Source organism: Nelusetta ayraudi, unplaced genomic scaffold, assembly GCF_046127955.1.
Source record: "Nelusetta ayraudi isolate G7.1 ecotype Tasmania unplaced genomic scaffold, CSIRO-AGI_Nayr_v1 ptg000011l, whole genome shotgun sequence".
In the NCBI taxonomy this organism is placed as follows: Eukaryota; Metazoa; Chordata; class Actinopteri; order Tetraodontiformes; family Monacanthidae; genus Nelusetta; species Nelusetta ayraudi.
Genome location: NW_027466061.1, coordinates 23,701,837 through 23,726,122, shown reverse-complemented (window position 1 = coordinate 23,726,122; position 24,286 = coordinate 23,701,837). Strand labels below are relative to the sequence as shown.

General features: G+C 43.2%; 2 protein-coding genes and 1 long non-coding RNA gene across 6 annotated transcripts in view; 2 read left to right on the top strand and 1 right to left on the bottom strand.

The window, feature by feature from the left end:
• The window catches only part of LOC142884147 (prolyl 4-hydroxylase subunit alpha-2-like), a 34,446-nt gene extending 28,659 nt beyond the window's left edge, over nucleotides 1–5,787 (top strand). For 2 of the 4 annotated variants that reach the window (XM_076019658.1, XM_076019657.1), the window contains exons 12-17: nucleotides 6–59; nucleotides 1,798–1,857; nucleotides 1,930–1,995; nucleotides 4,256–4,324; nucleotides 4,746–4,842; nucleotides 5,221–5,787. In XM_076019658.1, the coding sequence (XP_075875773.1) occupies nucleotides 6–59; nucleotides 1,798–1,857; nucleotides 1,930–1,995; nucleotides 4,256–4,324; nucleotides 4,746–4,842; nucleotides 5,221–5,291 (417 nt within the window). In that variant the 3' untranslated portion in view covers nucleotides 5,292–5,787. The remainder of the gene's footprint in view (nucleotides 1–5; nucleotides 60–1,797; nucleotides 1,858–1,929; nucleotides 1,996–4,255; nucleotides 4,325–4,745; nucleotides 4,843–5,220) is intronic. The other 2 variants (XM_076019660.1, XM_076019659.1) reach the window with 2 other exon arrangements.
• LOC142884180 (uncharacterized) overlaps nucleotides 1–24,286 on the bottom strand; it is a 145,566-nt gene that overhangs the window by 29,867 nt on the left and 91,413 nt on the right. The window lies entirely within an intron of this gene.
• LOC142884177 (prolyl 4-hydroxylase subunit alpha-2-like) lies at nucleotides 8,654–10,389 on the top strand. The gene is made up of 3 exons (XM_076019701.1): nucleotides 8,654–8,929; nucleotides 9,351–9,447; nucleotides 9,823–10,389. The coding sequence occupies exons 1-3, from the start codon at nucleotides 8,861–8,863 to the stop codon at nucleotides 9,891–9,893; spliced, it is 237 nt and encodes a 78-aa protein (XP_075875816.1). The 5' UTR covers nucleotides 8,654–8,860; the 3' UTR covers nucleotides 9,894–10,389.

Below are 24,286 nucleotides of genomic sequence, written 5' to 3'. Positions count from 1 at the left end.
CCCAGGTGGCCAACTACGGTGTGGGAGGACAATATGAGCCGCACTTTGACTTCTCCAGGGTGAGTGGCCCTCCCCTGCACACACACACACCACACACGCACACACACACACAAACACACAGCAGTCAGGCCTCACATCTTCATCCAAGAGCATGATGGGGGGGGGACTAACTGGTCACATGCTTTAACTGGACCTCTATCCAGAAAAGTCACTTAATATTCTATTCTAATAGGATTTGAGGAAGATCTAGAATGATTGGTTGATTGATTTCAAGACTCAGTGTTGAATTTAACAGCGTCAACAGTGGTGGAAGAAAACATTTGGACCCCTAACTCATGCATTTGTGATGTACTGTATTGCTCAGTCTCAGAATCAGTCTCAAGTCTCCAAGTGCAATTTTATTTCAGTGTTTATTCGCCAACATTTTGTTCCGTCCAGCTCACAACTGGATGTTTCAGCATGACGACTTTGTCCCTTGTTGCAACACATCCAATGAACAATAACTACAGAACTACAGGAATTGCAAGAAACTAAGTAATTTTTCTAGTGGTTTATTTTTTTGTGACTAGATTCTGCAAATCCAGTCTGTTCTGAGGCAGCCAAACCTTTTTGAATCTCCAGCACCCAATGTCCCCCGCCCTTCTGATTGGTTATACACTCTACACGTGTATAGTAATGCAAAGGCATGTGCCATCACGAGCGTGTACACGTTTTGGGGGACCACCCACCTGGCAGCCCCCCATGGAGGCGTCGTCTTCTACAACAACAGCCATAAATAATAAGAATCATCATGTTGTGAGATGAAGGAGCAGACAAGGGGTTATGTGTCTCCATCAGTGAGGGGGGAGGGCTCTCAGGGACGTGCAAGACGTGCTAGTGGGTGTTTGGGGAAGCCTCTGGTCCCCGTGGAAACCGTGAAGAATTCAGTGACTGGATGATGGATGTTCTCCATCAGTGTTGCTCCTCTATATGATGCTGCCAGTAACGGTAGAGAGGTTTTGATGGATGGGTTTGAGGCCAGGACTGTTGAGAATAAGCACCATTCTTCTCCCGGTGACCTGGTCACACGTCAGAGGGAGGAAGGACAACACTATTTTGCGAACAGAAGTTCACAGGGCCAAACCTCGACCAGCTCAGGAGCGCCTAGCCACAAACCGAGGGAGCTGAATGTGTTGTTACTGGGAAAGTAGGTTGATCGATAGGTAGGTAAGCTGATTAGATAGGTTGGTGGGTAGGTTGATAGGTAGGTATCTGGGAAGGTGGGTAGATAGGTCAGTAGGTTGACAGGTAGGTGGGTATGTAGGTAGGTTGGTAGGTGGGCAAATAGGTAGGTTGATAGGTTGTTGGGTAGGTAGGTAGGTAGGTACTTTGATAGGTTGGGTAGGTTCATGGGAGAGGTTGGTAGTTAGGTAGGTTGGTTAGTTGTGAGATAGGGAGGTATGTTGGTTGGTAAATAGGTAATTTGGCAGGTACAGAGGTAGATTGGTTGAAAGTGAGGTAGGTGGGTTGGTAAATGGGTAGGTACTGTAGGTTGGTATGTTGCTTGGTAGACAGGTAGGTTAGTTAATACAGAGATAGATGGACAGATAGATCCGTCCATCCTTCAAGGTGAGTTGCTGGTTGCTTCATGTCTGCTGGAGGCTCCTACAACTGACGGGTAGAGTTATCATTTATCTCCAATCAGACTAAGTGAAAACAGCTCAAGTTGGGCTCCGCCACCCCCTTCTTTCTCTCTCTCTCTCTCTCTCTCTCTCCCCCACTGGTTGTGGGTTTAAACATGTGACACATCTGTTGCAGCGCCCTTATGACAGCCACCTCCAGGTCGATGGCAATAGACTCGCCACCTTCCTCAACTATGTAAGTACAGTGTGTGTGCTGGAGAGCAGCGCCCACATCGTTTGTTTTCACTTGTGAATCTTATCGTTGTAGAAAGATGAGCCTGATGCTTTCAAAAGATTAGGCACTGGAAACCGCGTGGCTACTTTTTTGAACTACGTAAGTATGACCGAGGGTCTGTAGGTGGTGGTGGTGGTGGTGGCGGCACCCTGACGGCTTTTGCTGCTGCTCCACCTCCTCCTCCTACTGCTGCTGCTGCGGCTGCTGCTGTGGCTTAATGGACTCCAGCATCAGCATCTCTGGTTCAGTGGTGGACTTGGACTGATTGACTCTGACTCAGATTTTATTTTATTTTTGTTTTTGTTTTTTTTGTTGTTTTTTCCAATTGGCCAAAGTCACGATAATGAGCCTCCCTGTCAGTCCATCAGTTCCACTGCATGTTGTGGAGGGTTGCGGTGGCTTATCCCTGGTTGTGGTGGCTTACGTGGTGGAGAAGCAACTCTCTCTCCGCCGCTCTCTCTAACATCAAACCAACCAGAGCAGCTGAGGAAGTTCAGGGAGATTCTGCTTTACCAACCCAGTGACCTTTCACCTCATCCCCAACAACAACAACTACAACAGTAACAGTAGGGAAATTTTACATAGAACCTAATATTCCAATTGGAATCAATCCAAATGCTCCACCCCTTCTGTTCCAGTTTGCGCTTGAAGACAGCAGCTATTCATTAGAATTGTATAAACTAGAATTGTATAAGAATTGTATTCAATAAAAGTTTAAAAAATGCAAAATGTGTCAACCAAACATTTTTTTTCCCCCCAGAAAAAAATAAATGTGTTTGGTGTCACAGAAAACACATCCTGCGAGCTTCTCGTACATCAGGTGTTCACGAGTTTCTTGTTTTAGCCTCAAACGTTCAACGTTCTGATCTCATATTAATAAAAAATAAAAATCCCATATACATTGTAAGTAAACAAAGCAGAACTTGGGGAAAAAGACAGGACGTTAGCCAAAAATAATAGACGTGCTGCTCACTGGTTGACTGGCTCTGCTTTCTCAGCTGTGCACCGTGGCCTGCTGAGGAGTGGGACCGATGGGAACACTGCTTTCATTTTACACTGTTACCGAGTCCACTGTCAAAACTAAACATTCAGGCCCTGTCCACTCGGGAACGTTACCGCTTTTTTTCTTTCCCGGGGTCGAAAAAAGTTGCGTCCACACGCTGGCAGATCGAAACTGAACGGTGGGTGAAAACGATGTAATGCGTATGCCACACCGAAACGTGGCGCTGTTAACAGACGCTGACACAGCCACCGGACCCAAGATTTAGAAAGGGGGCATTTCAGCTACACACAGAAAACAAAAATTGGAGAAAAAAAAAAGTGAGTCTGAGGTTTTGTGAGGTTTTGTAGTAATATTGCCAACAAACCTTGAAGCGCCTGCGATGCAAAGACAACTCCGCTGGCCGCCATCGTTGTTGTTTGTGCCGCTGCTGCCGCATTGCATGCCTTGTTTTTTCCGGTCACATGACAGTGACGGTGCGATGACGTCATCGTTTTACAAGGAAAAGACGTTTTCACTGTCCAGACGGCAACGGCGAAACAGCATTGTCAGATTTTCCCACTCTGGGACCCGTTTTCAAAAAATACCGTTTCGGGGGACCCAAAACGCCGTTGCCGTGTGGACGAAACGCCGTAACAGTTAAATACTTTACCGTTTCCACCAAAAAACCTTCCCGTGTGGACAGGACCTCAATGTTGACTCATCCTGGTGATGGCGCAAAATTAGAAGAACAAAATTTGATTCGGCTTCACAGGGTGGAATTTTCCTTATCCCCAAAACCACCAAAAGTCACATTTTACCGTGTGAACAGTCAAACAACTCTGACTGAAGTGAACGTCTCCGCATGTTTAGACAGTGAACATGTCAATGTTCTGGTGCAAGTTGAGGAAAAACATGTCTTTTGTTTCCATTGACGTGTGCTGCTGCCTCCCTTGGCCAGGTCACCCTTGTAAAAGAGGTCTTGACCTCAATTGGTTTATACCTGGTTGAATAAAAGATAAATAAATGAATGTCTAACACGTTAGAAGCCGCTGGAGGAGGAGAAGAGGAGAATCTGGACACCTTCTCCTCCCAAGTAGGAGCCTCTGTGTCGAGCGGTTGCTTGAACTAAAGTCACTTAGTTGCGCTGATCAGATGATGGACCTCGACCTCTGATCAATCACGTCAAACAGTTGGCCTGAAATCTTCCATGGGAATGATTTCAATCAGAATAGACTTTAAAAAGTGTGCATGTCAACCTGGAGTGGTGGAAAAGAAGAAGGTCCAGGAGATTCATCAGAGAGAGAGAAAACTCATCCAGGTGACTGGATGAGTCGCTGCCATTAGTCGCTTTCTAACCCCGCCCCTCTTGTTCTGCAGATGACCGACGTTGAGGCAGGGGGCGCCACCGTCTTCCCTGACCTTGGAGCAGCCATCTGGCCCAGAAAGGTAAGACGAGGGGGTTTGGCCCTGCCCACGCACTAAGCCCCACCTACCCAACACCTACCCCCTCTGTTTCTGTGTTGACATTCCAGATTAGAGGTGAAAGAAGTTTATGAAAAACAGAATTTTTCCAGGGGCTGACTTCAAACACAGAGGGGTATGGGATATTTCCCAGGATGCTTTGTGAATCTTTGGCTTCAGGCCACCTTCAGTCAGACTGGTTGGTTAGTTAGCTAGTTGGTCTGTGTAGACCCTGCTGGCTGTAGGCCTGCATTGTGTTTGAGTGAAGGCTCTGCTCGGTGGAGTTGGTGAAGGTCCATGTTGGAAGCGACCTCAGCTCCCACAGCCTCCAATCTCCTCAGCGTGAGTCCTACACGTGTTCCTTCTCCAACTCCTTCAACTCCTGCTGCTGCTGCTGTCTTGACAGGGGACGGCCATCTTCTGGTACAACCTGTTCCGCAGTGGCGAGGGCGACTACAGGACCCGACATGCTGCCTGCCCCGTCCTGGTGGGAAGCAAGTGGGGTGAGTTCACTGTCCTGCAGCCTTATATGGGTTCTACTATCAACTCAATCACTCCTGTGTTGACTGAGGAATTATATTGTTTGTCATGTTTATTATTATTATTATCATTATTATTATTATTATTATTATTATTATTATTATTATTATTATTATTATTATTATTATTCAAAGCTTAGTTATTTGGTCTATGTCAGAAACACAGGTTTGTTCTTACCTGACAGAGTTGTCATGAAGTGGTCTGTGCATTAAGACGATAAACATGTTTGGATGATGATGATGATCATCATCATCATCATCATCATCATCATCATCATCGTCATCATCATCATTTTATTGCTCTGCTAATGCCAGCTCCTTGTTGTGCTGTTTTGCCCTCAGTGTCCAACAAGTGGCTTCATGAGCGAGGCCAGGAGTTCCGGAGGCCCTGTGGCCTCACCGAGGTCGACTGATCCCACTGTGGCTCCTCCTCCTCCTCCTCCTCCCTTCCAATTTGGCCGCCTACATTTTTCGATGCTTGCATAACTGCCGCCGAGCTGAGCTGAGCTGGAAAACTCTTGACTCCAGGCCAATCCTGGAAATCTCCCGTTTCTCTCCTTAACCCTCAACTCCAGGCCTCTTTCATTAGAGGAGGAACCCGAGCCAGCAGTTTGGCTAGCTAGCGTTAGCTCCGCCACACTGTCAGAGGGCATGGCAAAGTCAAAAAATCTATTTGTGAAAGTCGACCTTTCGACCTTCGAGCCGTAATAACCAGCGATGATTGGCTCTCATGGTCCTTCATCCTCCTCCTGCAGAAGCTGGATGAAAAGCAAGGCTTCAGCCAGCGGTAATGTTTTTATTTATGTGCCCTTTTTTTTAAGTTATTACACTGATGTTTCACTGATATGATTTTTTTTTCAAGATGGCAAAACCAGCAATAAAAGAAGAACACTGTCTTTTATGAAAACACCTGCTGTGTCTGACTCAATGTATTTCAGGTGTTCATGTCCCAAACGTTTTTTGTTTTGTTTTGTTATTTGTTTTTATCAGCAGCAGAGACATGATTTTCACAACCAGGAGTTCCAAAGTCACGAGTGGGACCAAACTGCTGGTGAGAAATCAGGAAATGTCACCTGCAGCAGCTTTTCCAACCTTCTCCAACCCTTCAGAAAGTCACATTCTCCACTTGTACACACAACAAAAAACCTTGAACACGCTCAGTCCAAGTCTGCTAATGCCTGCTGTAATGTGGTGACCAACGAATAATTATTAAGATTAAGATTAAGATTCTCCAAAAACGAATCCAGGGGTGGGCAAACTTTTTGACTGGTGGGCCACAATGTGTTCTACAGTTTGACAGAGAGAAGGAGCTCTGGATGGAGTGTTTTGGTGACCCACCTCAGAGGAGTAAAAGATATATCATGAGATATGTACAAAGCATGCTTAAATGTCATTTGAAAATGAACCTATGCAAAGTTCCAAAAGAGTCTGTCTTTGAAGCCCCATAGTATTTAGCCCTTTATTGAAATGACTCTGAATACACTGAAAAAATCCGCAGGCTGGATTAAAATCCCAAAGAAGTTTTTTTTTTTTTTTTTTCCCTTGAGCTGGGAAATTACCTCCTACTAAGGAGGAGGAGGCCTTTCACGGGTTGCCAGCGAGGATCTGCTCCTTTCACTCCTCCTCCACAGTTCTCACACATTTGCATGTGTTTAGGTTTGTTTTTGTTTTTAGGAACTGAGGCCGCGGAAGACCAGTTAAAAACAAACCGGTCTTTCGCCCTTGCAAAAAACCTTTTTGCACTGTTTATTACTATTAGGGACTGAATCCGTGGAAGACAATTTTGACAATTCTTTCGCAAGGGCGAAATACCAGTATTATTATTATACTGGTTATACTTGCTCTGTCTATTAGGGACTGAGCCTGCGGAAGACCAGTTCGAAACAAGCTGGTCTTTGGCAAGGGGGTGGAAGATCTATTCTTTTTGCTCGGTTTCTTATTAGGGACTAATTTGAAACAAACTGGATTGTATTTGCTATGTTTATTATTGGGGCTGAGCCAGACGAACAACGGGCCCCGAACGTGCTTCAAGCTCCATCGCACAAGGGCGAAAGACCCGGCTCCCGCCCCATTGTTTTTGGAATGTTTATTATTATCATTATTATTATTATTATTATTGGGGTTGAGCCCAACGAACGGCAGGGCTCGAATGTGCTTTGAGCCACGTCTTTCGCAAGGGCGAAAGACGCTTTGTTTTTGGAACGTTTTTTATTATTATTCTTTCAACCCAATTTTGACCCTTTTAACCTCGTTCAGTTTTGACGAATTTTGGCGAATTTTTTGATGCAACAATGACAGTTGTAGGTACTCCAAAGCGCCACCTACAGGCAAAAAAAAACAACATCCACAAGATAAACATCCTTACGGGCAATATGAACGTAATACAATCGTGGGACCAAAACCCACGTGTACATGTGATCCTCAGCTACATTTTACCCTCTTGCGCGGAGTTTCCATCTTTGACAGAACGCGCACAATTTGATCTTATTTGCAGGTATGTGCAAAAAACTATTTTTTTTTAAAGTTTTCTCCTCCAAAACTGCAAATGTTGGCAGCGCGCCATACATTGCACAACATAGCCAAGACTGCGAAGATCAAATGTATAGAAGCAAAATGTGAAACGGGTGTGTGCTGGACCCAATTGCAGTACAGCAGACACACAGGTTAAGTTGAAAGAGTCTTTAATCAAGGAATCAGGCAGGGCATCAGGAATCAGGCAGGACATCAGGAATTAGGCAGGACAGACTGGTCAAAGGCAGGCAAGGTTGACGACAGTCTTCAGTCTTGCGTGAAAATCGCTATAAGGAGTGAAACTTGCAAGTCAAAATCGCTGCCTCTTCAGTTTCGCTGCCACAACACACAAAACAAGCAGAGCAGGAAAAATAAAATCTCTCCCGGGACACAATTTGTCCCGTTTTTTTAGGGAAAAACTCAAAAAAAAAAGTGAGTCTGAGGTTTTGTGAGGTTTTGTAGTAATATTGCCAACAAACCTTGAAGCGCCTGCGATGCAAAGACAACTCCGCTGGCCGCCATCGTTGTTGTTTGTGCCGCTGCTGCCGCATTGCATGCCTTGTTTTTTCCGGTCACATGACAGTGACGGTGCGATGACGTCATCGTTTTACAAGGAAAAGACGTTTTCACTGTCCAGACGGCAACGGCGAAACAGCATTGTCAGATTTTCCCACTCTGGGACCCGTTTTCAAAAAATACCGTTTCGGGGGACCCAAAACGCCGTTGCCGTGTGGACGAAACGCCGTAACAGTTAAATACTTTACCGTTTCCACCAAAAAACCTTCCCGTGTGGACAGGACCTCAATGTTGACTCATCCTGGTGATGGCGCAAAATTAGAAGAACAAAATTTGATTCGGCTTCACAGGGTGGAATTTTCCTTATCCCCAAAACCACCAAAAGTCACATTTTACCGTGTGAACAGTCAAACAACTCTGACTGAAGTGAACGTCTCCGCATGTTTAGACAGTGAACATGTCAATGTTCTGGTGCAAGTTGAGGAAAAACATGTCTTTTGTTTCCATTGACGTGTGCTGCTGCCTCCCTTGGCCAGGTCACCCTTGTAAAAGAGGTCTTGACCTCAATTGGTTTATACCTGGTTGAATAAAAGATAAATAAATGAATGTCTAACACGTTAGAAGCCGCTGGAGGAGGAGAAGAGGAGAATCTGGACACCTTCTCCTCCCAAGTAGGAGCCTCTGTGTCGAGCGGTTGCTTGAACTAAAGTCACTTAGTTGCGCTGATCAGATGATGGACCTCGACCTCTGATCAATCACGTCAAACAGTTGGCCTGAAATCTTCCATGGGAATGATTTCAATCAGAATAGACTTTAAAAAGTGTGCATGTCAACCTGGAGTGGTGGAAAAGAAGAAGGTCCAGGAGATTCATCAGAGAGAGAGAAAACTCATCCAGGTGACTGGATGAGTCGCTGCCATTAGTCGCTTTCTAACCCCGCCCCTCTTGTTCTGCAGATGACCGACGTTGAGGCAGGGGGCGCCACCGTCTTCCCTGACCTTGGAGCAGCCATCTGGCCCAGAAAGGTAAGACGAGGGGGTTTGGCCCTGCCCACGCACTAAGCCCCACCTACCCAACACCTACCCCCTCTGTTTCTGTGTTGACATTCCAGATTAGAGGTGAAAGAAGTTTATGAAAAACAGAATTTTTCCAGGGGCTGACTTCAAACACAGAGGGGTATGGGATATTTCCCAGGATGCTTTGTGAATCTTTGGCTTCAGGCCACCTTCAGTCAGACTGGTTGGTTAGTTAGCTAGTTGGTCTGTGTAGACCCTGCTGGCTGTAGGCCTGCATTGTGTTTGAGTGAAGGCTCTGCTCGGTGGAGTTGGTGAAGGTCCATGTTGGAAGCGACCTCAGCTCCCACAGCCTCCAATCTCCTCAGCGTGAGTCCTACACGTGTTCCTTCTCCAACTCCTTCAACTCCTGCTGCTGCTGCTGTCTTGACAGGGGACGGCCATCTTCTGGTACAACCTGTTCCGCAGTGGCGAGGGCGACTACAGGACCCGACATGCTGCCTGCCCCGTCCTGGTGGGAAGCAAGTGGGGTGAGTTCACTGTCCTGCAGCCTTATATGGGTTCTACTATCAACTCAATCACTCCTGTGTTGACTGAGGAATTATATTGTTTGTCATGTTTATTATTATTATTATCATTATTATTATTATTATTATTATTATTATTATTATTATTATTATTATTATTATTATTATTCAAAGCTTAGTTATTTGGTCTATGTCAGAAACACAGGTTTGTTCTTACCTGACAGAGTTGTCATGAAGTGGTCTGTGCATTAAGACGATAAACATGTTTGGATGATGATGATGATGATCATCATCATCATCATCATCATCATCATCGTCATCATCATCATTTTATTGCTCTGCTAATGCCAGCTCCTTGTTGTGCTGTTTTGCCCTCAGTGTCCAACAAGTGGCTTCATGAGCGAGGCCAGGAGTTCCGGAGGCCCTGTGGCCTCACCGAGGTCGACTGATCCCACTGTGGCTCCTCCTCCTCCTCCTCCTCCCTTCCAATTTGGCCGCCTACATTTTTCGATGCTTGCATAACTGCCGCCGAGCTGAGCTGAGCTGGAAAACTCTTGACTCCAGGCCAATCCTGGAAATCTCCCGTTTCTCTCCTTAACCCTCAACTCCAGGCCTCTTTCATTAGAGGAGGAACCCGAGCCAGCAGTTTGGCTAGCTAGCGTTAGCTCCGCCACACTGTCAGAGGGCATGGCAAAGTCAAAAAATCTATTTGTGAAAGTCGACCTTTCGACCTTCGAGCCGTAATAACCAGCGATGATTGGCTCTCATGGTCCTTCATCCTCCTCCTGCAGAAGCTGGATGAAAAGCAAGGCTTCAGCCAGCGGTAATGTTTTTATTTATGTGCCCTTTTTTTTAAGTTATTACACTGATGTTTCACTGATATGATTTTTTTTTCAAGATGGCAAAACCAGCAATAAAAGAAGAACACTGTCTTTTATGAAAACACCTGCTGTGTCTGACTCAATGTATTTCAGGTGTTCATGTCCCAAACGTTTTTTGTTTTGTTTTGTTATTTGTTTTTATCAGCAGCAGAGACATGATTTTCACAACCAGGAGTTCCAAAGTCACGAGTGGGACCAAACTGCTGGTGAGAAATCAGGAAATGTCACCTGCAGCAGCTTTTCCAACCTTCTCCAACCCTTCAGAAAGTCACATTCTCCACTTGTACACACAACAAAAAACCTTGAACACGCTCAGTCCAAGTCTGCTAATGCCTGCTGTAATGTGGTGACCAACGAATAATTATTAAGATTAAGATTAAGATTCTCCAAAAACGAATCCAGGGGTGGGCAAACTTTTTGACTGGTGGGCCACAATGTGTTCTACAGTTTGACAGAGAGAAGGAGCTCTGGATGGAGTGTTTTGGTGACCCACCTCAGAGGAGTAAAAGATATATCATGAGATATGTACAAAGCATGCTTAAATGTCATTTGAAAATGAACCTATGCAAAGTTCCAAAAGAGTCTGTCTTTGAAGCCCCATAGTATTTAGCCCTTTATTGAAATGACTCTGAATACACTGAAAAAATCCGCAGGCTGGATTAAAATCCCAAAGAAGTTTTTTTTTTTTTTTTTTCCCTTGAGCTGGGAAATTACCTCCTACTAAGGAGGAGGAGGCCTTTCACGGGTTGCCAGCGAGGATCTGCTCCTTTCACTCCTCCTCCACAGTTCTCACACATTTGCATGTGTTTAGGTTTGTTTTTGTTTTTAGGAACTGAGGCCGCGGAAGACCAGTTAAAAACAAACCGGTCTTTCGCCCTTGCAAAAAACCTTTTTGCACTGTTTATTACTATTAGGGACTGAATCCGTGGAAGACAATTTTGACAATTCTTTCGCAAGGGCGAAATACCAGTATTATTATTATACTGGTTATACTTGCTCTGTCTATTAGGGACTGAGCCTGCGGAAGACCAGTTCGAAACAAGCTGGTCTTTGGCAAGGGGGTGGAAGATCTATTCTTTTTGCTCGGTTTCTTATTAGGGACTAATTTGAAACAAACTGGATTGTATTTGCTATGTTTATTATTGGGGCTGAGCCAGACGAACAACGGGCCCCGAACGTGCTTCAAGCTCCATCGCACAAGGGCGAAAGACCCGGCTCCCGCCCCATTGTTTTTGGAATGTTTATTATTATCATTATTATTATTATTATTATTGGGGTTGAGCCCAACGAACGGCAGGGCTCGAATGTGCTTTGAGCCACGTCTTTCGCAAGGGCGAAAGACGCTTTGTTTTTGGAACGTTTTTTATTATTATTCTTTCAACCCAATTTTGACCCTTTTAACCTCGTTCAGTTTTGACGAATTTTGGCGAATTTTTTGATGCAACAATGACAGTTGTAGGTACTCCAAAGCGCCACCTACAGGCAAAAAAAAACAACATCCACAAGATAAACATCCTTACGGGCAATATGAACGTAATACAATCGTGGGACCAAAACCCACGTGTACATGTGATCCTCAGCTACATTTTACCCTCTTGCGCGGAGTTTCCATCTTTGACAGAACGCGCACAATTTGATCTTATTTGCAGGTATGTGCAAAAAACTATTTTTTTTTAAAGTTTTCTCCTCCAAAACTGCAAATGTTGGCAGCGCGCCATACATTGCACAACATAGCCAAGACTGCGAAGATCAAATGTATAGAAGCAAAATGTGAAACGGGTGTGTGCTGGACCCAATTGCAGTACAGCAGACACACAGGTTAAGTTGAAAGAGTCTTTAATCAAGGAATCAGGCAGGGCATCAGGAATCAGGCAGGACATCAGGAATTAGGCAGGACAGACTGGTCAAAGGCAGGCAAGGTTGACGACAGTCTTCAGTCTTGCGTGAAAATCGCTATAAGGAGTGAAACTTGCAAGTCAAAATCGCTGCCTCTTCAGTTTCGCTGCCACAACACACAAAACAAGCAGAGCAGGAAAAATAAAATCTCTCCCGGGACACAATTTGTCCCGTTTTTTTAGGGAAAAACTCATTTGATTTCCGTCTGTGGTCTAGATAGGGTTGCCAACCCTCCCGTAAAATACGCGATTGTCCCATATTTGGCAACTAAAAAACCTGTCCCACAATGGGCCAAGCCTGTATGACTACCAGGAGGAAACTATTATCGATAGCTGTATGCGGTACTAAAAATGGGTGTATTGACATTTTATCTCTGCACTATGGTCCCAAAAGATGATGAATTGGGAAACTCAAATGTGAACATGGATGGACAACTGAATGATGTGCATGAAAGAGATGAGCAACTTCAAACAGAGAAGTTGCTCTGACAGATCCTTGACCTAGACACAGCTGAGGTGGTAATTGGCCCCTATGTTGGAGAACCCATTGCAAGCCATTTTAATGACACTTTGCCATATCAACCTGTACTGCAGATCAATGACAACCTTAGCATCACATCTGTCATCTTGCCCATAACAAGCTCAGCTCTAATTACTCAAGACAAAGTATCTAGAATTAATTCATCCAGCATGCTTCCCCCAACAAACACAACAAACATTACTCCTGAGTTAGCTTTTACAGATGATGTAGCAAGTAGCTCCACAGCTATTACTTTGAAGCTTCATAGGGTTAATCTATTGGATGAAATGATAGGTCAATTCAAGGATGAGATACTTCTCAAACACAACCTGAGACACGAAAATATCTCCCTAACTGCTGGTTCCTCCCCCCAAAAAGTCTTTGGGAGCCCACAAGATGTCTTGCAAATGTATGAGAACAAAAAGCCAACTACCAAAAAGCTTTTAAAGTTACTTGATGCTTCTCCTTCAACTCAAGCAGAGAACCAGAGCTTTCATTTCCTGCAACAGTACATTTGAGGATTGGATGATGCAGGTCTCAGAAGAATTTTAAGATTTGTTATAGGGTCCGATGTAATCTGTGTTAACAAGATTGAGATTATGTTCACAGGAGTAGATGGACTGGCTAGACGTCCTGTCGCTCATACATATGGTCCAGTTTTGAAACTGCCATGGACGTATCCAGAACTGCGAGCTGAGTTTGACAGTGTACTTGCTAATAAAAGTGCCTACACATTCACCATTTTGTAGGTTTAGGTGTGCTCAGCTGTCAGTTATACTTTTGTTACCTTTTGTGAACTCATTTTTATTCGTAAAAATATTGTAGAGTTCTTAAGTGCTCGAAGTTGAGCGTTTGTTGAGGTCCAATGACCTGTCGTTTTTATCAGGTATCAGCCCAATTTTGATTGATGTTGAGTTCACAGAGAAAGCGATTTGTTGCCTAGTACAGAGGTGTGAATTGTAATTTAGGTTATTTTTTAGCAACAGTTTATTATGCGACACGGAGAATGCAATGTGATAAGCCTAATACAAGTATTGCTACGTGCTTTACAAAAAATTAAATGTGACTTGCACTTAACTCTTTTTTTATTTGTTGTATTGCATTTAATGGGATGAAATACAACCTTTTTTGTGTTAAGTTTGTTTTATTATGTAAGAAGATGATTGAGTATAATGCTAGTGCGCATTTAAAAATAAACAGTACAATACTTTATAACGTGAAACTATCACGTTATAAAGTGAAAATTATAACGTTAAAACGTGACACTATCACGTTATAAAGTGAAACTATCACGCCATGTAAAAATGTGAAAGTATCACGTTAAAACATGAAACTATCACTGAAAAATATGTGAAAGGATCACGTTACGATGTGATACTGAGCCTTGTTCCATCTTCTGGTCGGAACAAGTAGTTACCTGGAAACACTAATAACTGATAAATTTTGTTGTGCATTTATTTGTTTTCCATACCCGCACGTTTGTCTCATCAAGGGCTATAATTTACAATCAACAGCCTTTCAAAAAAAAAAAAAAAACTGTACAAACTGTGCATAATTTGCTTCCACATATTGATAAACCTCTTCCAGTTCTCATTTTTTTTCCTACATGTCTTTCAACCCAAGTTTGAGCCCTTAAACCTCGTTCAAAATCGACAAAATTCGGTACGCATGTCGGGATCTGCGAAAAAAATTTTTGATGCAACAATGACAGCTGTAGGTGCTCCATAGCGATACCTACAGGCAAAAAAAACAACATCAACAACAATCCAGTACAACCAGAACCCACGCATGCATGTGATTCTCAACTACACTTCAAGCACTCTGTCTGAGTTTCCATCTTCGACAGAAAATGCGCAATTTGAACATGGTTGCAGGTATGTGCAAAAAATTAAACAATTTCTAAATGTTTTCTCCTCCAAAACCACATGTTGGCGGCTTAAAAATTTAGTATAACATAGCCAAGACTGTGAAGATCAAAAGTTGATAAAAAAAAAAAAAAATTGAGATCCCCGTAGTTTTTTTTAGTGAATATTTCCGTACAGTGCACACGCATGAGTGAAGTGACAAAACACAACTTAAACCGCCCTTGTTTCAAAAAGGAAGGGGTTAGAGTCACGAAAAAAAAAAATATCAAGGTCAAGTAGGTTTCCCCCTCACATACAGTAGATAGAAAGTGTCATAATTTGATGATCCAAAAATGTCATCAACAAATGTATTCTCACATTTGACCCCTTTGACCATTTTTTTAATGCAAAAATGACAAGTAAAGGTGCTCCATAGCACCACATACAGGCAAAAACCAATACTCTTACTAAAAAAATTCTCACAGCCAGTATGAAAGCCCAAACATGAGAAGTCCCTATACAGAAATAATATGGGACACACTAAAAGCAGTGTTCAGAGGGAAAATAATTTCATATTGTGCAAATAAAAAGAAAAAAAAGACAAGAGAGACTAGTAAATCTAACTAAGGAACTGGAGGAGCTCGAGACGAAGCACAAAAAAGACACAAATCCGAAATCCAAACAGCCTTTCAAAAATACTACAAACAACTATATACCCAATCACTGCTAGAGGGGAAACAAAATATTAAAGAATTCTTAAATTCCCTCAAATTAACCACTCTAAATGAAGATCAGAATAATAAATTAATTGGAGAAATAACAGCGGAAGAATTAGACAAAGCCATTTCAAAACTAAAATTTAACAAGTCACCAGGACCAGATGGATTTTCATCAGAATGGTAGAAGGCATTCAGAACAGAACTTAAATCATATCTCCTTCATGTATATGTATATATATATATATATATATATATATATATATATATATATATATATATATATATACATATATACATATATATATATATATGTATATACATATATATATATATATGTATGTATATATATATATATATGTATATATGTATATATATATATGTATATATGTGTATATATATATATATATGTATATATATATATATGTATATATATATATATATATATATATATATATATATATATATATATATTAAAAAAAAAGAAGAAAAAAAACCTGCATCCTTGTGGTCTATCTACATTTCATTCTCTCAGAGAAGGCGCAAATTGAGCTTGTTTGCAGGTATGTGCAAAGCAATCAACATTTTTTTTAACGGTCTCTACACTAAGACTGCAATAGCGCCCTCTAGGAACGTCAACCAGTTATGAGACGGGAACCTACGCATTCGTGCCATCCACCTCTACATGTCATATGCTCTAATTTTTGAATTTCGACAAACAGGAAGTGAGTTATTTCCACTTTTTTGAATACTCAATGTCAGGAATAACAATGACAGAAGTGGGACTACTTGGCCTTTCCTCGCCGCTCATGAAAACACCGTGGTTCTGACAGCTTAAAAAAAACAAAACACTTTCAGCATCCACAGAACCTCAGCACGCCAATGATATGCTTTTTCAGTTTTTGAGACAAAAGTAAGCCAATAACATTTATTTGTTGTCTCATTTTCTGACTGTCTTTGACTGCTCTGCACTCTATCTCAGCCTACAGCTCTGTGGGGAAGGGGCTAATTTTCACCACTCACAGACACACAGATGGACCATTAACGCGTCTGTTGCAGGGAGAGAGGCAAGAGCAGAGAAAGGGTTGAGAGAAAGGCCTGTGGTGTCCAAATGGCGCCACCTGCAGAGCCAAAAAAACCCCAGATCAAACCAAAAAAAAATTAAAAAGAAATATTGAGAAGGGTTATTTTTTACTTTCTTTTATTTTTGCGTTTTGTGGGGGGAGGGAGGTGGGCGCGACGCAGGTCAGAATTGGTGAACATTTTTAAAATGAACTGTATAATTTAAAAATATATATATAAATCTGCTTAATAGCACCCCTTACATAGACACAAACATTAAAATCACCATAGCGCCTTCTAAGAAGGTCATAGAGCAGGGGTGCCCATTACGTCGATCGCGATCTACTGGTCAATCACAAAGGTAGTTTGGGTCGATTGCATGGAGAGAGAGAGGGAGAGACAGAAAGACCAAGAGAGAGAGAGAGAGAGAGACAATCGCACCGTTTCAAGGGTCGCGTCCACGTCAATTACAGCAGGTAGAATCGTTCAGGCAGGAAAAAGAACTCAATGATTAGAAAACACAGTGGATCTGGTTGATTTTCATCACAATTGATTTATTATTATCACAGACTCAAGGTCCAGTTCACAAAATTAAAAACAGAGAAGAAAACAAACATCAGATATATATATATATATAAAAAAAAAAAAAGAAATACAGCACGGGGCCATCTAGCGACCCCCATTTACAAGGCACACATTCCAGTGTTTCCAGAACTGTGACCTGCAGCGTGTGGCACTGTACCTAATGTTCGTCAGGCCCGAGACAATCTGATTTTCAGAATTATTGAGACGACAAATGAACTTAAACATCATAAGCCTTAACACAGATTGGAGAGTGTTCACTCAAGCAGACACAAACATTTGTGCATTTTGCATTGTCTGGTGTGCATACCAATATGAAAGGATTCTTACAATGTATTTGGGAATGCCCGCTTCGCTCAATTTTTTTCAATAACTTTCCATGGTTAACACGATCAAATACCTTGGAAGCATCTACGAAGCGCATAAATACTGAGGAGTTTTTCCTTTTGTAGCCAGTCAAAAGTCCCTTTAAAATATAATACACATATCTGTACCATGCTTAGGTTTAAAACCGAACTGATTATCTGCAGAGCTAATTAATGAACTAACTCTTTCCAGAAGGATGTGTTCAACAACTTTGGACAGAACACTAGCAAGGGCAATGGGTCTGTAATTATCTGAACTGCTCAGATTCCCTGCTTTATCCTTGATGACAAGGACCAGCAGCACTGACATCATGGAGTCTGGAAGATAGCCATGAACCATGGAGGCAGTAAAGCACAGTGCAAGGAGAGGAGCTAGTCTAGGACTAGCAAGCATTAGGTGTTCAGCATGGGTTGAGGCGACGAAGATTTCGAGGTAACTGCTGGTGTAGCCCCCTCCACAGTTGGTGGTGGCAGTATCTGCAGCTCTCCTCCATGGAGATCACCTCTTGGCGCAGCGCTCCCCCCCGCCGATCCAACAGCAGCCACAATGGATTGTTCGTGCAGCGCTAGCATTCGCCGCGTCCAGACTCCTCACCGGAGCAAGGTGTTCGGTACAGCCGTGGTCGGAGTACTTTTCCAGGACAGTGACCTGGCGGCTCACGTCCACCGTGAGTGTGCGCAGACCTTCGCCGGTTTCAGCCTGCAACTGGAGCGCATGTTTCATGGCAGAAACCTCGGTGTGTAGCTGCTCCACTTCCCGGAGTAGGCTACAAACATCCATGCTCGTAAAAGTCACTGGAGGGAGCTCATCAAGATAGTGTGAAACAAACCTTGGGACATTATCGCCACACTCATTCAGAACTTTGAGGCAGCTTTTTTTTTTTATGTTGTTCACATCTTTCTGCGCACCTTTGCGCGAGATGTTGCACAGCGCAGTCGGACGGAGCTCAAACAGCGTTTTCTTTGAGGCTTCAATCCACTCAAGAGTCGAAGCAGTTGGCAGCCAGCAGAACAATTTCATCACCACTTAATGTTTTTATTTTCATAGCCAGGAAGTGTAGGAGTTCATCTTCCACTATGATTTTTCCGTCGACAGTCTTAAATACCTCAGGTTTTAATCTGTTTTGTTTTTATGTGTGCTGTATTTTACAGTGAAACGTAAATGTTACGTATCGCGTTCGGCACTGTTCAGATCAAATAAAGCAGATTTTATTTTATATCTGAAACTATAATGAACAAAATCAATTTATACTTTAGATACTGTAATGTTTTGTACGGATAACGTTTAAACCTTTATTGTGATGGTCACCAGCATTACTGTTATAAGCATGAAGCATTATTTTGATAAGCACTAAAACCGGAAGCAATAAGAAACACGGAGGTAGAGAGTGAGACGGCAAATAAAGAGTACGCACATGCTACAAGAAAGTTTGAGTGTCCAATTATTATATAGATAAGCTATAATACTTCTTGTATATAGCCATATCACAACATGGTGTCAGAGTGACAGTCGTACGACTACGGACTCGCGCAAAGAAAAATAAGAAAGAAAGAAAGAAAGAAAAGAAGACGACAAGGAAAAGTTGAAGATGGAGGCGTTCGGCGTACCTACCCTGAAAATGGATTGGGATTCATCCAATTTACCAGATACGTGGCGGAGATTCAAGCAACACGCTGAGCTCATGTTCACAGGACCCCTTAAAAACAGAGCCGAAGAGGAAAAATGCAGTTTCCTTCTGCTGTGGATCGCGATAAAGGACGGGACGTCAGCAACACGTGGACACTGACGGAAGATGAAGCTAAGTTGCTTAAAACCTACTACGACAAATTCTCAGAGTACCTCACTCCAAAAGCAAACCCCATATTTGCAAGATACAAATTCCATGAGAAGACGCAAGAAAACAGTGAGTCATTCGAGCACTTTGTGACAGAACTCAAGCTGTTAGTTAAAGATTGTAACTACGCAAACAGCGATGAAATGGTAAGGGACCGCATAGTTTTCGCTACCAACTCACCTAGAGTACGCGAAAAGTTACTTAGCCAAGGACCGGAGCTCACGCTCGAAAAAGCAATCGATATTGCCCGCTCCCACAAGCTATCAAAAGCGCAGCTGAAGATTATGGCGAACGACAGCCACGAGGTGCATGCAATACACCGCAAACCTGGAAAGCCAAGCTTCACAAAGAGTGTTAGTAGGCACAATGACAGCGCAAAGACTCACGAAAATACATGCAGCAAGTGTGGAGGACACCACAATAAATTCACAGACTGCCCAGCAAAAGGCAGACAATGCCTGAAATGTCGAAAATTCAAACACTATGCAAAAGTATGCAAAACCAAGTCTCACATTCCAGGTAGGACAGTGCACAGAGAAATCCACACAGTTAAAAAACATGATGATGATGATGATGGATCAGAGCTATTTGTGGACACGTTGGGTTGGGATCACAAGACTGAAAACTAATTTTTAAGTTGGACACTGGGGCACAAGCAAGCATCATACCAGCAAAAGATTTTAATGCACTCATGCCTAACGTACAATTGATGACAGCTGACCGCAAGTTGACAGGTTATGGCGGGCATACGCTAGAAGTGAACGGCTACTGCAAGATAAGAAGCACATATAAAGCCAAGTCAACCACCGAAAGGTTCTATGTAGTGAACAGCAAAGGCCCACCAATCCTAGGCTTCAAAGCCTGCAAAGCCCTGGGGCTCATCAAGGTGGTGTACGCAGTCAACAGTGACAAAGAGAGCAGCACCCAATCAGACCACATCCTCGATGAGTATGCAGATGTTTTCAAAGGCATCGGCACATTCCCAGGTGAGTGCAGTTTTAGAATTGACCCCAGTGTAGCGCCAGTTGTTTGCCCACCACGGAGGGTACCATTTGCCCTTAAAGATCATCTAAAAACCGAGTTGGACAACATGGAAAAGGACGAAATAATATGCAAGGTGACAGAGCCTACTGAGTGGGTTAATGCCCTGGTAGTGTGTGAGAAGCCCAAAACACACAAACTCAGGGTGTGTCTAGACCCAAGACCCCTAAACAAAGCGATAATGAGGCCACATTATCCCCTACCCACATTGGAGGATGTGACCTCCAAGCTAGCAGGGGCAAAATATTTCAGCACCTTGGATGCCAGATAAGGGTATTGGGCCATCAAGCTATGTGAGGAGTCCTCGATGCTCACAACGTTTAATACCGCATTTGGAAGGTATCGTTTCCTCAGGCTGCCCTTTGGCATCGTGTCCGCCCAGGATGGATTTCAGAGGAGGGTGGATGAAACGTACAAAGGCCGGCATCGTGGACGACATTGTTGTGTTCGGCAGAACAAAGCAGGAGCACGACACCAACCTCCGAGCCATGCTCAACCGCACCAGAGAGAGAGAGGGATACGCTTGAATCCAGATAAGTGCCGCATTTGTGTCCCTGATGTGAGTTACTTTGGTCACAAGCTCACAGGCAACGGTTTGAAACCAGACCCGCTTAAGGTGAAAGCCATAAGAGACATGCCACCGCCAACTAGTGAGGCAGAGCTCGAAACTGTGCTCGGCATGGTGAACTACCTGGCGAGATTTGCACCCAATCTAGCCGACGTGTGTGCACCCCTCAGACAACTGCTTAGGCAGAAAACAGAGTTCAAATGGGACACCACACATGAAGATGCATTTCAGAAAATGAAAGAAATCATCACAACGGAGCCGGGACCAGTGTTTGCCTATTTTGATCCTGAAAAAGACGTAACACTACAAGTTGATGCGTCAAAACACGGCCTGGGTGCAACCATCATGCAGGAAGGCAGGCCAGTAGCGTACGCATCCAAGCTACTCAACAACACAGAACAAAACTACGCCCAGATCGAGAAAGAACTATATGCAGTCCTGTGCGGGTGTAAGAGGTTCCACGAGTACCTTTATGGACGGAAGATAACTGTGGAATCCACACACAAACCGCTAGAGACTATTCTCCGCAAACCCCTAGCTCTTGCTCCACCGCGCTTACAGCGCATGCTGCTTGCAATGCAAAAATACTGTATAACTCTCATCCACAGACCAGGCAAAGAGATCCCGGCGGCCGACACATTGTCGAGAAAATCCCTGGATGAAGAGGACGAGTCTCTATCTGAGGCTATGGAGACACAAGTCCATACTGTCATTAGCATAGCTCCACTGAGTGCTGATAGGCTAGAAGACATCAAGACGCAGACAGCTCAGGATGAGCAGCTCTACACTCTGAAGCAAGTCATCCGGTCAGGCTGGCCGGAGACAAGAAAGCAATGTCACCCACTCATCAGCAAGTACTGGAACCACCGTGAGTGATGAGATCACAGAGGCTGATGGAATTCTGCTAAAGGGTGAGAAAATAATCATTCCACACAAGCTCAGACCACATATGCTCAAATGCATTCACACAGGACATTTTGGAGTCGGAAAGAGCAAACACAGAGCAAGAGTCGTGATGTTTTGGCCAGGCATGGGTCAACAGATCGAAGAAATAGTGAAAGAGTGTGACATATGCCAAACACACCGCAGTTCCAATACTAAAGAACCCATACTCTCACATGACATCCCAGAGACCCCATGGGAGACTGTAGCAACAGATCTATTCACATGGAACTCTGAGAACTACATCATCATCTGCGACTACCTTAGCAGGTACTTCGAAATAGAGCGCCTGCACAATATCACCACAGCCGCTATCATTCGCAAGATAAAAGCAGTGTTTTCGAGGCATGGAATCGCCCGTCGGGTTGTCAGCGATAATGGGCCATGTTACAACTCCCAAGAATTCAAGCAGTTTGCAAAGTTGTGGGGCTTCCAGCACATCACTTCGAGCCCACACGACCCGCAGAGCAACGGGTTAGCAGAAAAAAACGTTCAAACTGCAAAGCGAATCCTCACCAAGGCCAAAGAGGACAAGAAAGACCCATACCTCTGCCTTCTGGAGTACAGAAACACACCTGTCGACGGACTCAAATCACCAGCCCAGATCCTGATGAGCCGCAGACTACGTTCCATTCTGCCTACGACAACTCAGCAACTCCGACCTCCTGTGCACACTGAGCCTTGCCAACGCACAAGGTTTGGAAGTATCATTAAGCCGAGGCAAGTTCTCGACTTATAATTGATTGTACAGGGTGTAGGCGGATAGCTGCCCTCATATATATATAAAAATAACATTGCATTGCGTTCCTATGCATTCAAATCTGTGAGATGTTCAAAACCTGAATATTGTCAGAGTTATTACCTCACAAGGTTATTCCAACGTTCACAGGAGTATCTCAGAACTTGTTTATCTACAGAGTGTAATTGTTTTCTAATATTGTGTTTTTTTTGAAGTAGCACATTTAAATACTGTAGGACTTTTGAGTATACTGCTGTTACATTATGTTCTGAAGTTAATTGCACTGCTGAGAATTTACAGTACGACTGAAATGGAACAGAAATGTTATTCAAGAACCTCGGTTCTTGTGCATGTCATTTGATTATCTCCATAGGCAAAGCTTGTTTTTTTTTGTTAAAGGGAGATGTTTTGTACTGGATAACGTTTAAACCTTTATTGTGATGGGTACCAGCATTACTGTTAAGCATTAAGGATTATTCAGATAAGCACTAAAACCAGAAGCAATAGGAAACACGGAGAGTGAGACGGCAAATAAAGAGTACGCACATGCTCCAAGAAAGTTTGAGTGTCCAATTATTATATAGATAAGCTAAAATACTTCTCGTATATAGCCATATCACAGCAGATACCTGCATTTTGTATGAGACCAGACAGGGACAGGAAAAAGAGTTTCGCTGTTTTTTTCTTTAAATGCATGCTTCAAATCGATTAAATCGATTTTTTTTAAACCCAGCCCTAAACGGAACTGAGCTATTTTCACTTGTTTGAAAAAAATCTCAAAACATTGGAACACGTCTCTGAAACCGTAAGTGCTACGGGCTTGAAAATGTAGTATGACATAGAGAAGACCTTCATGACAATAGATTATTGAGGAACATTTTGAGATTCCAAACATTATCATTTTACGGCCCTTTAAGGTGTCGGAGGGGCGTCTGCGGTTGTCGGGGAGCGGTCGCACAGGCTCAGTCCCTACAACGCTGCTTGCAGCTTTCATTTCCTTTTTGTTTCTTTATTCACACTCAGACGGCAGGACTTTCTCCAGTTCTGGAAAAGGTTCACTGACAGGACAGACTCTGATTATTGGGAATTACTGGGAATCTGGCAGAAAACGGGATCTTTAAAGTCTCTGCTGTATCCCAGGCTACGACTCTTTATAAGTACAAAATTAAATTCCTCCTGCTGCCAAGACAGAGAGAATGGCTCCAAAAACTGCGGGGCATCCAGCCCGGCAATGAAACTTAAAGTTAACACTTTCATAAACTTCAGTGGAGCTGGAGAGTCATTCAGTGTGCAGTGAGAGAGTCTTCTGGTGGTGAAGCAGAGAGATCACCTCCCACCCTCACCCCACCATCACACAAGCCCCCCCAATCCTCCACTCTCCGTCGCAACTATATATAGTTTAATTTTTCTATAAAATTGCCTTAGTACACCTCTGCATAACATTGATTCCTTATTTACATTAAAGAAAACAAAAATCAAAACATTTTTGATGTAGTAATTGAACTATTCAAAGCTGAAAAATAAAATTCAGTAAAATCAATAAATAATAATAAATTCAAGTTGATCAGCAATATTAACTCAGGAGGACAATATATAAAATGTGCCACCTTATGTGATACCAACAGTGCTCGCTGGTTTACTGAAGTAGCATTCACACAGCAGGTTGATTGTTGAAAATATTCGCCTCATTTTCGCTGAAAAAACTCAAGCGGCTTATCAGTGTGATTGGGGTGTACTGTCTGGAAGTGGCGCCTTGATTTATTTGGCTTCATGCTGTCCGCTGCCGCCGTTTTTAGACAGAGTAAACACAGTCCACGTTTACTAGGTGGGAGACGGCTTTTCCTCGTCTCAT